The 16,887-nt window shown below is 50.0% G+C and overlaps 1 protein-coding gene across 2 annotated transcripts in view; it reads left to right on the top strand.

Moving 5' to 3' along the window:
• The window catches only part of LOC147659125 (plexin-A1-like), a 589,684-nt gene that overhangs the window by 455,885 nt on the left and 116,912 nt on the right, over nt 1-16,887 (top strand). For both annotated transcript variants that reach the window (XM_086951953.1, XM_086951952.1), the window contains exon 13: nt 15,494-15,645. In XM_086951953.1, coding sequence (XP_086808079.1) covers nt 15,494-15,645 — 152 coding nt within the window. The remainder of the gene's footprint in view (nt 1-15,493; nt 15,646-16,887) is intronic.

The following is a 16,887-nucleotide window of genomic DNA, read 5'->3' as shown; positions in this document are numbered from 1 at the left end:
GGCACAGCTGCAATGAGAAGCAGAGAAAAAGGACTTAAAACGCGATCAGAAGCCAGATCAATCCAGACTCTGGGAGCTTGTGATCTCCCCTCTCTCTCCGAATAGTTTTGCATATCTAAGGGCCGAGCGCCGTTTGTATTTCTTTATTTTTCTCCATAAGAGCCTTTTGTTGTTTTATTTAAAAGTACCCTGGTGAAACCAATTAAAAATGATGGAACCGCGCAAAATAGGCTACGTGCTTTGTTTATGTTTTGCATAAAAGCAGGAATGGTAGCGTACTCCCAGCCAAGAGTTTGACCTTTTGTGGAGCGGACATGCACCCCATGACTGTGCCCTTTGCACTTAGAAGGAATCTAGATGCCTCGGTGGCCCGCGTGGTGGCTTTGATTAAGATCTGTCACACTGTTCAGACATCTCTGTAACATAATCTTAAAGATTATTAAAATCGATAGTCACAGAATCAGTTTATTTAATCTCTACTCTTGTTTCTTTTATGTCCTCACCACTGGAGCTTGTGTGCCCCTTCCCTGCTTCTGCATGTTGCACTGAACATCACAGAAGTGCCTCTGTTCAAGAGCACGGGCATCTGGTGACATCTTCTGTGGCTCAGAAATATTGGCTTCTGCTGTCTAGTCATTATCAATTAGGCCAGTTAAGTTGTATAATGGCACCTTCAGATAGTGGTGCTGAGTATCTAAACATTTAACGCCTATATTAGTCTATTTATTCTTTGCTCATCTTGTTGAGATTTGTCCTGACTTTTTTGTGTTTAGAGAATAAATGAAGTTGTAAAATGGTGTATTTCCACATTTATTTAACTGATAAACATGCAGTCATACTTTGCTACCTGTCAGGTTTTAGAATGTTAAACTGCCAAATATAGCGAAACATTACACCCACAGGTACAAATTAGCATTATAAAACAAATGTTATTTAGGTAAATCTCAACCATGTTTTTTTTTTAGGTTTAAATCTCTTTTATTGAAACTTCAACACATGAATATAACCATGCTGGTTTAGCTATCCGGCCAGTGACATTGCAGAGCATATGACTGAACAGGTCAGGCCAGGAGCGCAAATATGACAATGGGTGTGTATCAAAGCAGGAAAACTTTGCATAAATTAAAACATTTTAAAGGGAAAAAGGTATATTGGGAACTTCCCGTTGCTGTCTAGGTGCTCGGTTGTTGCCCTGGAAATCACGAAAGACAGCATGGAGAGTCACCCACAAGAAGTACAATTTTCCCACTTTTTAAAAATAGACCGAGAGGAAACACATTGTTTTCTGATTGTTATTATCTGTAAAAATCAGTAAAAACAGAACACTGGGAACCTTATTGATGTTAGTAGTGGGTTAATTTAGAGAGAAAACACAGCTATAGTAACCAGATGAGTCCATGTAACTGGGACACCGGTTTTCCATTGTCTGGATTTAATTTAACAAACCTGTGCATTCTGGGTAGGAGAGGACTACTTTGGTTCCATTGTGCCAAATGCTCTAATAAACCTGTAAGTAATTCCTGGTAAAAAGAAGGCCCAGCACTGGTCACATGAAGCACAGCTGTATATGGTACCTTTGACTCTAGAAAGAGGCAGCGCCCTCTCTGCGTAGTCCACCCTGAGTTATAGATGGACCACAATTTGTTTTCCTGGTCACTGCATTTCCGTTTTGGGATTTGTGAGATTGCTCGTCAGCCGATAACTCTTCATACTCTGTAAAACGTAGTCGGCATCTAAATGGGACTTTGTGGATATGTTGATTTATCATTAGTAAATCCATAGTAGGCTATGCAGCCGTTGATGTCATAGCGCTCTTCCTAAAATTTTCTATGAACAAAAAGGGTTGGTGCTTCATGTGCTAGTTGGTTTCAAAAATTTGCCTGGGTATTTGACTCACACATGGTGCTCGGAAAGCACCATCGTGTTTCCACCCGCCGCATCGTAAAACGTGCAGCCATTATGCTTCTTACATTGAGAGTGAATACTTTTCCCTGATCACGTGCACATCCACCTAAAAAGTAGTGCACTTCAGTGCCAGCATTGGTGGACCAATTGTATACTTTTTCAATCTTTTTTCTTTCCGTTCCTATATCTGTGCTTTTTTTTGCCATCCTTATGTGTTTAAATTATTCATGTTAGAGTAATTCAGAGCCAATAGTGTCTTTTCTTTGCATCAGTATAAATCCTGTTTTCTACAAATATGCATTAAAAAGAAAGATGTCTTACATCTGTTCCAAGTAGCCCTGCCTGCTAGTAAGCGTCCATACTGATAGATTAAAATGATACACATTGATTCTGTTTTTCATTTAGATTTCTTAATGCAAGCATACGACTGCCACATTTATTCTTTGGCATTTTTTTTCCTTTTTACATCCATGGCATATGTTTGTAATAAAAACTGAAAAATAAAACCATCACTCCTGCTTGCTGAAGCCAGGCCTATTGACTTTGCCAGTGCTTGTTTGTTATGATGCAATCTTTTGCTCAAAACCAAAGTAGTATCTAACCAGACCTAAAAATTATTAAACCAATGGAAAAGTCCATGTAAAGTGGATGCTTAGAAATACGCAACACTGTAGCAGGTAGACACCTGACAGGAGCCATGGACCTTTACAAAATGTGTCTGTTTTGCCTTGTGATGTCACTCTGCCCGCTCTTGCCCTTCATACGTCAAGTCATGAGGTAATCACCTTCCAGATGCTTCCACGTGCCATGCAGGCCTATCTCCTAGGAGGTTTGAGATGGTTACTAATGATCAGGAGCCCAGGGTCTTCCTGTGGACACATTAATTCAATTTAGCGCCTGCAGGTGTGTGACAGGCCGCGCTTGAGGCACGCGGAAGCTCCTGTAAAATTGCCCTTAATTTCCTCGTTATTGGTGTTGCTGGGCCGCCTCTCTGCTGCTCATCCGTCAGCGCACAGCTTGCGTCATGCCACACCTGCCCGCTTTATTGGAGATAATTCTGCTAAATGAGCCTCTGCAGGCTCTGGTGCGCAAGCGGGGACTGGTGGAACCTACGTCCGGGAAGGACGTATTGGGACTGAAGCCCGTTTGGGCACCTCTGTTACTCTAATGGGTGGGCCTGCCTGGCAGCAGTGTTTACCATCGTCCTCCTTGTTGACGTTTCTGATACGCAAGCTGGGGCTAGCCGAGCCTACGTCCAGGACGGAACGTATTGGGACTGACCCCGTTCGGGTACCTTTGGTACTCTAATTGGCGGGCCTGTCTAAAGGCAGTGTTTAGCGTTGCCCTCAGTGGCGGTATTTCTGCTGCGCAACCTGGGCCTGCTGGAGCAGGGGCGGCTCTAGGATCATGGCGGCCCTGGGCATGGAGTGTAGGTAGGGGGCCCCGGAAGAGGGGGTCCGGGCGGGGCAGAGCACGGAGGCCAGTGAAGAGGGGGGGTCCGGGTGTTTTGAAGAGGAACAGAGCCAGAGGCCGCCAAATCCCTGCCAGGGGCCGCCACGCAAATATGTATCCATCCTCAGAGGATTATTATATTAAGGATATATATTGGCGTGGTGGCCCCTGGGTTTGGTGGCCCTGTGCAGGTGCACAGCTTGCACATGCCTAAGGCCGCCCCCAGCTGGAGTCGATGTCCAGGAAGGACGTACTTGAACTGATCCTGCTTGGGCTCCTAGTGGATGGGTGGGCCTACCTCGAGGCAGCTTTTACCATTGCCCTCCATGGTGCCGTTTCTGATACGCGAGCTGGGGCTGGCGTAGTCGACATCCAGGGAGGATTTGCTGGGACTGAAGCCTGCTTGGGCTCCTCTATTGCTCTAGTTGGTGGGCCTGCCTGGAGGCAGTATTTACTATTGGCCTCCATGACTGCGTTTCTGCTGCACAAGCGGGGGCTGGTAAAGCCTATATCCAGGAAGGACGTGTTGGGACTAAAGCCCGCTTGGGCCCCTCTGTTACTCTACTGGGTGGATGCCTGGCGGCAGCGTTTACCATTGCCCGCCATGGTGACGTTTCTGCTGCGCAAGCTGGGCCCGGCTGAGTTGATGTCCAGGAAGGACGAATTGGGACCTAAGCACGCTTGGGCTTCTCTGCTACACTAGTGGGTTAGCCTGCTCTGTGGCAATACATACCTTGTTATCGAAATGAGAGGAACCAGGAGTGTTTTACCAGGTGCAGCACACGTACTCCTTTATTAAGATCGTTAAATATAGAGGTGTGCCGTTCTTTAGGAAGGGAAGGGTAATCCGGTCAGTAGACTATCCTCCTATTGGAAAAAGTGCCCCCACACACCCAGAGAGGGGTCATGCTTCATCATATGGACTCGCTCCTCATTGAGCTGACACTGCAATGCCAGATGGGCACCCTCGAAGGGGCTCTTTGGCCGAGTTATTTTTTGACAAAGCTGTTAGGTGAGTGGGCTCTGGTAGGTAGTGTAGTGAAGTTATAAAGGTGATTTAAAATAGGTTATGAGATGCTCAGTTGTATTAAACTTTATTGATGCGGCTCTCTAACCTAAATAAAAACAGTGTAGCTCCTATGGGATGTAATGGTCCTGTAGAGTATACATGCAATAAGATTTGATCAACATGTTTCTTGCTTCATCCAGCCCCTAAGGGATGTTTTAGCAATTCATCAGGGCCAAGAAGGATTATTTTTCTAATTCTCTTACACTACTGCAAGGCTAGTCCTTCCAAGTATACAGGTTAATAGAGTAAGAAGCCGTGCTATGGTTTACACATTTTTTTATCCTTGTAAATTTTTGTGCGAAGGTGCTACTAACCACTCCACCACGAGTTGTGAGTGTTGCTCTGAAAGCATTCCCGTCCGCTCGAGACCCACTCCCTATTGGGTCGCACAAAAATTTACAAGAAGAAATAGCAGTTGGACTATAATTTGTCTGTGACCATGAGGCACACAAAGACATGATCGCATCAACATAGAAAATGGAATACAATTAAAACTGAATGTAAGGGGGCGTGGCCAACTGCCGAGCATGGCGGCAGCTTGAATCGGGAGCTCCGCCAGGCTAACCGGCCCGCACAGTCATCCGCATGAACATCCGCACTTCTGACCCGCCCGAAGGAGTGAAGTCGGCTCGGGGTTGCAAGCGGCACATTTTAAACCGCCCCCGATGAAAATCCGACAACGGGAGGTTTCCCGATCAGCGAGGGCGTAGTGAGGCCTCGGTCTGCTCAGCAACACCGCCCTGGAGTTCCTGGCGAGTCCGACCGGAAGTCCGCCCTGCTCGGCTGGAGGGCGGTGACTCTGACCGGCACCCATATCCCGCCGGAAGAACATCAGCACCAGTAAGTGCCGGGCACAGTGCGGCGAACAGCAGACACCGAAACGGCTGCCACATCGGCACCAAAAGAAGCATTTCCCCCGTATGCGGAGTGGCGCCCTGGCGGACTGAGACGTCCTTATCCTTTGGAGGCATCGTCCTGAAACTGCACGGCCGGCCGGGTGCCCCGCAAGCACAGCGCAGTGGGGGATATGCACCTGGAACCGCACAGCCCTCCCACAACCCGGTGAGTCGGACTCTAGCCCGAGGTGGCATAAAGGGCAGGCGGTGCACACAGATTGGTAACAACGGCGATATCGGCATTAATGGCGGCAACGCGATAGACAGTGCTTGAAGGGTGAGGTCTGGCCTAGCGGCTCTGCCGCATAACGCTATAACCGGCTGGAGGAGAAATACACAAATATCGACCGCCACTTACGAGGTGCACCCAGCTCAGACACCGACGGCGGCGCAGCGCCGCACTCAGGAGTACTGTACCGAACACGGCGGGACAAGCCACTCACGTGGTGGGCGACTGAGAAGGGCCCCCTGGCTGGCAGAGACCAGGGCCCGGCACCGGAGGGAAACAGCGTACTGCAATCTGGGCTCCTGCACTTGGCACAGACGACGCCTAACCGGAGAATACTGAGACCAGTGAGTGGCTGACCATAGAACCGCTGAATAAACTGACAATACAGAACCACACGCATCGCCATGACGGGCAAGAACACGAGGACTACGACGACGCAAGCAAAGCTAGATAAATTTGCATATGCTCAGGGGGGCCACTCGCAGGGGCCAGGGCGTCACTCCACTGGTGCGAATGCAGACGCGAATGGGACCGGGAAAGTTACCCTGGAAGACATAATGAAAACCCTCACGGAGGTACAGGCGACGGTGGGCACCATATCCTCTGAAGTCAACCTGCTCAGAGCTGACTTTAAGAAGATGTCGGAGAGGGTGTCACAGGTAGAGGTGGTCACTAAGTCGCTCATCGAAGACACCTCAGATCTACAGGTGGCAATGGAACGAATGGAAAAGGCCACAAAGCAACTGCAAGAAAAGCTGGATGACCAGGAAGGACGCTCCCGGAGGAACAACGTCCGCATCCTAGGCCTTCCGGAATCGGAAGGGAAAGGCGCCATGGACCTATACATAGAGGATCTTATCAAAACCAAGCTGCAGCCTAAAGGCTTATCCAACTTCTTCTCTATCGAGAGGGCGCACCGGGTCCCTGGAGGTGCGGCCAAACCAGGAGCCACGCCACGGCCAGTGCTGGCTAGATTATTCAACTTTCGGGACAGGGACGCCATACTGCAAGCGGCAAGGGTGGCGCCGCCTCTGAAAGTGCAGAACTCAACTCTGGCCTTCTTCCCGGACTATACGGCTGAAGTGGCTAGACGGCGAAAATCTTTCACGGACGTAAAAAAGACGCTGCGTGACAGGGGCCTACCCTACTCGATGCTTTTCCCCGCTAAACTACGGATTGTGGCAGATGGGAAGACGTGGTTTTTCGACACACCTGAGGTGGCAAGAGAATGGCTGGATGGATGGAGGCCGGTGGGCAAACCCCAAAGCCCACGCAAGGATCGCCAGGAACACCGTACGGAGAGGACGACGGAGCACCAGGCGCCTAGCCCAGCTGCGGAACAGGGAGCCACCGCGGGATTGGACTCAGATCTTGAGAGGGACCCATTTGACTCCGGGCAACCTGGCAAGGGTTGACGGGCGGAGCTGTATGTGAAGTGACAAATGCACTGCCCTTGGGACTACGAGCTGATGGAACTGAGTAGGGCGGGCACTGGCCGGTGCCTGTAGGGGACTCACCAACCCCACGAGCAAGTAAGAGTAGATAGGGAGGGGACTAAGCACTCTGCCAAGTTGGGGATGCGGGCGGGACTTCGTCCGTGGAGCAGGGGAGCAGGGTGGGGGTGGGGGGGGAGAGTTGGATTGTTATAGTTCTGGTTCATGGTCATCACTATGTTCATGCGAGGCACATTTGCATTACTAACCGTCAGCGCAGGGTGCCCCGACGCACAGCTCACCATACTGGCTTCGCCGCAATACTTCGCATTGGCATCATTGGTCATACACCCAAATGGCACAACAAAATCAAGTAGCACCCACGGAGGGCGCCCCTTTAACGACATTGGTCCCCCCACTGAAACTGCTCACATGGAACGTCAGAGGGCTGGGGGATAAAATTAAGCGAGGTTTGGTACTGCAAACCATCAAACGCCATAGATCTGAACTAGTACTGCTTCAAGAAACACATTTGGCGGGGACTACTTGCAAAGCACTCAATAGGCGTGGATACACTATGGCAGTACACGCTGAGTTTACCACGGGCTCCAGAGGCACTGGGATACTCCTTAAGAACAACTCATCCTTCATGGTTGATAGCCGCAGGACGGACGATCAAGGGCGTTTTGCAGCGCTCTCTGGTCAATGGGAGGGGAGGACCCTCAATGTGGTGTCGGTATACATCCCCCCGGCGCTCCACTCTACAGCACTGCCGGCACTTGGGCAGTTTCTCCTTGACCTCCCAGAGGGTGATATGATCATTGGGGGGGACTTTAATGCCATCACAGATCCCTTGCTAGACACCTTTCCCATACGAGATAGAAGAAGAGGGAATGCAGCGCTTCCAGGTTTCCTAAATGCCCTGGGCCTCACGGATGTGTGGCGTCAACTGAACCCCATGGCGACGCAATACACGCACTACTCCGCCCCTCACGACAGCCTTTCACGCATTGATTTCTTCTTCTTCCTAGGGGTGAGATTGGGTTCCATAGATAAGCTGGAAATTCTACCAAGGGGCATTTCAGATCACTCCCCAATATCCCTTCACCTTACTACCAGAGACCAGAAGCGTGCTAGAATATACCCGATATATCCTAATTATCTGCAGATCCCGGATATCAGGAAAAAACTTAAACTGACTACAACACACTACTTTAAAGACAACGTGGGCACGGTCTCCTCGCCGTCGATGCTCTGGGAGGCGTACAAAGCGGTCCTACGCGGGGCATCCATTTCGGCGATCACAGGGCATAAAAGAGAGTCCAGAGCTGAACTTGCAAGTTTGGAATTGGCGCTACACACAGCAAACATTGCCCACATGTCAGACCCCACCCCTGACACCGCGCATGCGTTGCAACTCCGACAGCAGCAGCACCAAGCACACCTCACCACGGTCACTAAAGGTCACCTGGCAAACACTGCACATAGAATATATGATGTGGGAGATAAGGCAGGGAAAATGCTGGCGTGGTTAGACAAACGGGGCGGCAGCAACAGGGGGATACAACGCCTATATGATGCTGAGGGACAACTGCAGACCCACCCGGAGCAGATAGTACGCACCCTGGCACACCACTTTCAGGGGATTTACACACCGGCACGGGTGGTCACCGAACAGGAGGCCATGGCGTCTCTTGGGAACATCACTATTCCTGTGCTCTCTCCTGAGGCAGTACAAGAACTAGATAAGGACCTGACAGATGAAGAGATCCAATTAGCGATACAAGCGTTGCAGTCCGGCAAGGCACTGGGTCCCAACGGAATACCTGTGGAATGGTATAAGGCGACAGCTTCGGTGCTGGCCAAGCCTCTCTTAGACATGTACAATGACAGTATAGAAAGGGAAATGCTCCCACTGGATCAGCGCACGGCCACTATTGTAGCCATCCCCAAACCAGCCAAACCACCGACTGACTGCACCTCGTATCGACCCATCTCTCTGCTGAACACTGAGGCAAAGATCTTGGCAAAACTCTTGGCCAGTCGCCTGACCCGGCATCTACACGCCCTGATACACCCCGATCAATCGGGCTTCATGCCTCACAGAAGTACAGCGCTGAACCTGCGAAGGGTGCATGGAGTGCTGGCGAGGGCACATCTTCTTACAGACCAGGCGGTGATACTATCCCTAGACGCCAAGATGGCGTTTGATCTGGTGGAATGGGAGTACCTGTTTGCAGTCCTGACCCGAATGGGATTCGGCCCAAAATATCTTGCATGGGTGCGGCTGCTTTACACAGCACCGGTTGCACAGGTGGTGGCGAATGGTCACATATCGCCGGCCTTCCCACTGGGGCGGGGAACCAGACAGGGATGCCCGCTGTCACCCCTTCTATTTGCACTAGTACTGGAACCGTTGGCTATTATGCTGAGAGCGACGCCACTGTTCAGAGGCATCACTTGGGAGGAAGGGTGGGAAGATAAAGTCTCCTTATATGCAGACGACATGCTGATCTATATGATCAATCCCAATGAGGGGGTCCCTGCCCTGTTGGCTCTATGCGATGAACACGGCAAAGCATCGGGTTACACCCTGAACTGGTCCAAGTCCGTCCTCTATGTCCTCAAGGGCCCGAGTCCAGTGCTGCAAGCTGAATGCCCCCTAAAGATAGCAACCGCCTCATTTAAATACCTAGGAATCATTATTACTGCAGATGCTGCGAACTTCTATACTGAGAACTTGTTGCCGCCTCTGGCGCGCTTGCGTGCAGACGTCAAATACTGGGCTACATTGCCACTGACCCTCCTCGGACGAGCGGCACTCTATAAAATGATGGCTCTCCCGAGGTTTCTCTATGTGCTTGAGAACTCCCCCTTTGTGATAAACCCGCGATACTTCCGACAGGTAGCTGCATTAGTATCCAGTTTGCTTTGGAACAATGGCCCAGCGCGAATAGCACAGGATAAACTGGTGAGGAGCTGGTACGAGGGTGGGATTGCACTGCCCAATCTCCAATTATATTATTGGGCGTCCCATCTTAAAGTAATAAATCACTGGCTCCACATCACACGGGAAGACCCCGCGTACAAGGCGGACTGGTCACAACTGGGGACTGAAGGCATGCTTTCAGTGCTGTACAACCATTCGCAAGTAAAGACCCTACTGGGCCCAACGTTACACACGGCAACACTATGGCACGCAGCACAGTCGCGTCTGGGGTGGAAGGGGAAGATTACCAGGTCAACTCCGCTGTGGGACACTGTGACACTGGGAAACCTGCGGACGTGTAAGGGGTTCGCGCGATGGGACACAATAGGAATCTCAGTGGTTGGAGACCTTTGGGACAAGGGGACGGTTGTTCCTTTCCCGCAGCTTCAACAACAGTACGGCCTGGCCCCCTCAGAAACATACCGGTATGTGCAGATACGGCATGCCCTGCTAAAATCAATCCCACCTGACACCACACTCCCAGAATCGTCGCCACTGGAAGACAGGTTACTAACCGAGTTCATGGAGCAGAAGGCTACCTCACTCGCATACAAGAAACTGCTTAACAACCTGCCGGACCCCACACAGAAACTCAAAGAGAAGTGGGTGGGGGAATTGGGTGAGATGGATGATACGGAGTGGAACGAGGCGCTTGCTTCACCGCGTGAGGTGGGCATCTCAGCCAGATTCCGCCTAGTACAGCTCAAAATTTTACATCGCACCTACTACACTCGTACACTGCTTCACAGAATACAGAGGGCGACGCACCCATACTGCCTCAGGGGCTGCGGGGAGGAGGGAACTCTGCTCCATACACTATGGGAGTGTCCTCAGATCCGGGAAGTATGGAGGCAGATTATGCGCACAGTCTCCCAGGCCATTAAAGTGTCCGTACTGCCTGAACCACGTAAATGCCTGTTGAACGTTTGGGACCCTACAGATCTAGACAGGTATGGACAACTATGGGTCACACTGGCGGTGGCGGTGGCCAAGAGAGACATTGCACAGAGGTGGGGTGCACCGGAGTTGCCAACGAAAGCGGGGTGGATGAGGAATATGGACCTACTAATGGTAAAAGAGAGAGCGGTTTACGTGATGAGGGCATGCCCCCGCAAGTGGAATAAGGTATGGATGCCATGGAACAAATATAGGGGAGAACCATGTGAGCCCTTGCCGGAGGGTGAGGACTCAGAATCGGAGGAAGACGAGGAATAGCCATAAAGGGTATGCTAGTACAATGTTGGGGGAAGCCGGGAGCGTGCGGGACCGCGACGTTACCTTAGGCGAAATATTAAACAAATGTGCCTGCAGAGGACTGTCTGTAGATGAACACACTCAAATGCTCAATGATGACCATAGTTGGGGTTTTAATGTTTTAGTTTTTCAAATGTTACACATTGTACGTCTCAGATACATACAACAGATATATACTGTCAGGGAATGTCCTATAGGCAAACAGTGGAATTAGGCCACGATCAGAATGGACTTGTTGATACGGACTGCTCTAATACATGGCCGTGGCAGACCAAGAAAGTTATGGCCATATAATATGTGTTGCTCATTGCTCCTGCCTACACATGATACTGTTCTGTCACTGCGCCTAACGAATGAAAGTATAAATATTTCTGTTATATTTCCTGACAATAAAGAATTAAAAAAAAAAAAAACTGAATGTAAACCGTACCCAGAATTATCTTAACAAATGCTGCTAACCAATCTAGAAACTTAAGATGGGGAGCTTGTTTCCCTTTCAGTATCTGACCAGGACACCCCATGACCCCTGACTTTGCTGTGCGCTGCCCCAAGGCAGATCGGAGCAAAGGGGGATTAGGGAGAGCACATTAATGTTTGCCTCCTCCTAAAACTGACACATACGTGTCATTAACAAACGTATTAGATACATTTAATAAACCCTAGATTCTCCCAGCAGATCAGAACATTTGATTACCCAGGGAAGTGTCTGCCCCCGTGGCATTTTTACCCATTTTTAGTGCGGGTGGGAAACGTTGTCGCGGCAACAGGACATGTTTTTAGTCCCAACTTCATCCCCACACCACCACCGAGCCCTAGGGGTTCACAGGGGAAAGGCGTACTCTTTTATCCTGCCATGGCATTTTGAATAGTTGAGAAGGGAGGGAATGTCGGCTATGCCATATTCTTATTTAAACAAACACTTTATCTCCTGAATCGGCCGTAATTGCAGGTTGTGAGCCTCACAGGGAAACGCCCACATTGTACATTCAGTAATTCTGAGCACATCCCTACCCCTGAGATATTCAGTAGTCCAAAACTGAATGAAAGGACTAAGGGGCCCTTTAAAAATCTCCAGAACGTAATCTCGTGACATCACAGTGAGTGCTTGTGATGTCACCAGCGGTTGCGTGGTTACTAAGTATCAATTTGTGCCTGAGGTAGCGAGTATGGTGGAGAGCTGACTGGCTCTGCGGTGTGTCGATTATCAGGGGGTGCGCTCGTCACACCTCGGGGACGCCGATCCCCCGTGGCAGGAGGGACATGGCACAGCATTCTCATTCCGTGGTAAGCGGACTGTGTATGGGAATCCAAACCCGTAGCTTGGCTGTCAGAAGTTCTCCAGCATTGTCCCTTTTGACCTTCAGGGGATACTGCCCTGCCCACCCTGCTTGCTGGAAGGTCGTGTTTTATTACTATTCTATTTCTGAACGTGAATTTGCACGTCAAGTTGTCATTTCAGGTAAGTCATGTGGGTAGACAAAATGCACCCTTTGACCACCTGTCACTTAACATTCGGCTTAAACCTGCGATAAATGGGCTTTGTGTTTTTTTTTTAATCGAAAGCTTTAGTTTCTATCATTAAAGTCGTCTGCATCTGCTTGCAGGTGCCATTAAAACTATAAAAAGCTAAATAAAGGCGTACATGTTTACTTCTTAAATGTCTGTGGTCGGATGGTCGCCTTCACCGGGGTTTAAAAGCAGCAGGGTACCGTCTGGAGCACTCAATGTGCAGTTAAGGGGTGCGAGTACCGCCCCTGGGTTTACATCACTTGGCGCTTTTGCTCACAGCAGAATGCATTTCAATCCTCCGGAGAGGCCAAGAATGCCCAAGTTATGTCTGTCCAGCTGGGTCAAGTCTGCCTCAGTGCTGTCTGTCCAGCTGGAGTTCTCGTCTAGACTGAGGGCTACGTTACTGACCCTTACACCGTGATACCAAAGGGGATGATGGACGGAGCATTAGAGCAAATCAAACACTCACCCCCAGTCAACTGATCTGGGTTTAATCCATCAATCTTTAGCTCACTTCACCACCCCAGTTCAGACATGGCCATATGTAAATCAGTCTGACCCTGTGCCTCCTGGGAACAGTCCAGCCCGAACTGCCAAGCAATGTCTCCCCTGGACCGTAAACAAGCATCCTGGGACCTGTTTCTGGCTAATCAGCTGTCTTCAGCCAGGCTAGCTTGAATCCAGTGGCAAAGTGAGCAAGGGACCCATGTCTGGGAAGAACCTGCCAACTTACGGCGAACAAAGCAAAACCAAAGGGGATGATGAACGGAGTGTTGAACATTGCAAGCACTCACCCCCAGTCAACTGATCTGGGTTTAATACATCATCATTCTGTAGCTCACTCCACCACCCCAGTTCAGACATGGCCATATGTAAATCAGTCTGACCCTGTGCCTCATGGGAACAGTCCAGCCTGATCTGCCAAGCAAGGTCTTACCTGGACCGGAAACAAGCATCCTGGACCGATTTTTGGTTCATAACCCTCATCAGCCAGGCTAACTTGAATCCACCATTAGGACATGTCCTTTGCAGGCTCGCTCACTTGCAGAAGCTCTCTGTAGAGGGTGGTGGACCAACAAACTCTAGAACCATTTCCCAGCGTTCAGTCTCAGAGAATTTGATGAAAACTGTTACTTGTCACCTGGTTTGTGATGTAGAGGCAAGCGGTGGACTTTTCTTTGGTGGGCGTGCTTCACAGATCTGTGAAGGGTGGTGATGAGCGGGTTCTGTATACCCTGACTAACTAAATGCATTCAACACGGTCGAGTGCCAAATTCTGCTATAGCGCCTCTATGGTTTTCCCATTAATGGCACTCATTTGTGCTGGAGTTTATGCTTTCTGTCAGGGTACTCTCAAGCAGTACATCTGGGAGCTTTCTCTTCAGTCTCCCGACCATTTGGGGGTCCCCAGAGCTCCGCTCTCTGCATGTTCATCATTTATCTAGCGCCTCTCATTCACCTGCTACATGGACCAGACATGGCTGTGTTCTTGTACCCGAATGACGCACACATGCTGTTGGACATACGAAAGATTGGGGGGTGGGAGGTGGGAGGTGGGGTGTGGTGTAGATGAAGAGGTCGATTTCCTGGGGCTCCATCTGGGACAAAACTGTATCATTGGTTAAGGATTGCCAATCATCTCAGATTTAGTCCTTCTGAACTGGAGAGTTTCTATATAATTAAAAATTAGACCGGCTGCTCGTACACCAAGTCCTGGCTTCACCAATGAGCAAAGCGCCTACACCCCACCTCTCAGGTCAGAATTCTGCACGTTCTCCTTGACCCAGACCCTTCTTTTTCTGGCCAAGTTTGGTCATTTACTAGAATGAGCTTCTCCCACTTGATGCCTTGGTCACGTGAACTCTCCTTGAATGGAATAGTGATCATATGACACTTCTGAAAGCCCCCCTCAATGCTTATTCTTTCATATGTAACCAGATCAGTCTTGGACAGACTTCAACGTGTACAGAGTCCCACAGCTATAGGCATCCAAAGTTTGAGCCTACCTCCAACAGTATTTAAACGCCCCACTGGATTCCCATAGGCAGCCGAATTCTTTTTGAATCTTTGTGACTTATCCGCTGCATCTTTTATAGCAACCCTCCCATCTTCGCGGCTGCTTTCTGGGATGCTCTCCATCGCAGGTCAACCTTCATTTGATTCCCAAGATGATGTTGGTTAAGTCATCTTTCATACTAGCCATTTTTTGGGGATGTGGGGGGACACACGTCAGGCCTTTCCTACTCCAATGGTCCTAAATCTGAAGTTTACGGTCTATTGCTTCGAAAGAATGGATAAATCTGTTTTATTTCAGCAGAAAGGGCAAAACTTACCTTCTGGCAGGATACAGCTGGGGGTGGGTCACCGACCTTGGTATGACGTCTGTTGGTACACCACCAAGAGACCCCCTGCAGAGAAAGAACTCTGCGCTTCATAAGTAGACCAAAGGCAAACACATGCATACGAAGCATACATGCCGCCAAGTGTCCTGCCTGGCTCTGGGTGAGACAGCCATGATGCCAGTTTGATGTTGGTGAGTGTGTGACTGGTGAATTCTGTTGTAGAGTTGATGTGAATTCTGATCTTGTTAGAGGACTCCGTTCCTTCCTGAGTTTGTCCTTCAGTATTGGGATGAACCAGGACATCCCTCGCAGCTCGTCCAGCCGTAGTGCCGGATTGCAGCCAGCAGGTTAATCTCTTATACATTGTTTCTTACAAATCCACTGTTAATTCTTTTTTTTCTCCTTGATCCTACAGTTGTCTCCGGAGACTGGCCCCAAGCAAGGGGGAACCCGCTTGACCATCGCCGGTGAAAACCTTGGCCTGCGGTTTGAAGATATCAGGCTGGGGGTGCGAGTTGGACGGGTCATGTGTGTGCCTATAGAGAGCGAATACATCAGTGCTGAGCAGTAAGTATAAAGTCTGCCCCCGGTTATGTCCTTATGGAGATAGATTTCACTATGGGTTGGTTATTTCATTTGTCAATGAGGCCTCGTGTCCAGCATGTGGGAGGGCGTAGCAGCCTCACATGGGGTCTGGTGTGCAGCACGCGTTGGTTATGGCTCCCTTCAAAGGGATCTCATACACCGTGAGGGTGGGTAAACACACTCAGGTGGGGGTCTCTTCTACCCCATGAGTGCTGGTGTTGTAATTTCAGTTATAATCTCTTGTACATGACCAGGGTGTGATGTTAGCGTTTCAGATGGGAGTCTCTTGAGCTATATTGGTTTTTAGCTGTTTTGGTCTTTTTTTGTACATAGTTGGTTTTGACGTGTGCCTCCAAGGCGCGGATTGTACCGTACATTGTGGTGGGAGAGGCCTTAGCACCTGGTACCAGCTCCATCTTCCTAGGGTTCTCATGATTCATGTGTGGTGTCTGAAACCTTACACTTTGCCACCTCTCTGGATAGCACCAATCACTGTGGTCCCTTTGACCATGTCATTGGCCTAAAGCTGATGTCTTATTTCACAATGCGCCATGAGGGCCAGATCATCATCCTTCGTCTGGACCACCAGGGTGAAGATGGGCCTGGAGATGAGGTCTCACAGCGGAGAGAGTCTCTGGGCACGTCGTCATGTTACACCTGGCTGAAGTAACCCCTGGGCAGGTAGAGCTTCTACCAGAGACTCCATACCCAGACAAGGCCTTACTGTACAAAGAGAAGGCACATGGATGCTGAATGGTCACCAGGCCTGGTTGGGTCCCTAATGTCTTAGGTCATCGTTGGTAAGCTGCAGAGCGTGCCATTGGCTGGAAGCACGCCTCCAAAGGTGGGCTCATCAGATACTGGCCGGAGTAGCTTGCTTCCCTTAGCCACCGGCCACGGTGCTTGGCGCTCTCTTGGGATGTGAGGATACCAAGCCCAGCAGATGGGTCCATGCATACTTAAAGGGCTTCATCAGGAGAGAAGTGGTGTTTCTCTTCTGTAGGCCTCGAGACGTACTTCACCCTGCCACAGAGAAGCCTGAAGGGTGCCCGAGGAAGGCAGGGCCTTGAGGGATCGCAGTGGGATGAGTGACTCCATTTACCCTGCTTCAGTAGAAAAGCACAGAACTCTCTACCCCCGCCTCCACCCCCAACCCCCTCCCCGCGTGCTGCCATACGGACACGGCATGCGTCTCGTCTCGCTACAGATCATGCAGATGTAAGA

Source organism: Lissotriton vulgaris, unplaced genomic scaffold (assembly GCF_964263255.1).
Source record: "Lissotriton vulgaris unplaced genomic scaffold, aLisVul1.2 SCAFFOLD_442, whole genome shotgun sequence".
Classification (NCBI taxonomy): domain Eukaryota; kingdom Metazoa; phylum Chordata; class Amphibia; order Caudata; family Salamandridae; genus Lissotriton; species Lissotriton vulgaris.
This window is presented reverse-complemented; position numbering and strand designations above follow the sequence as displayed.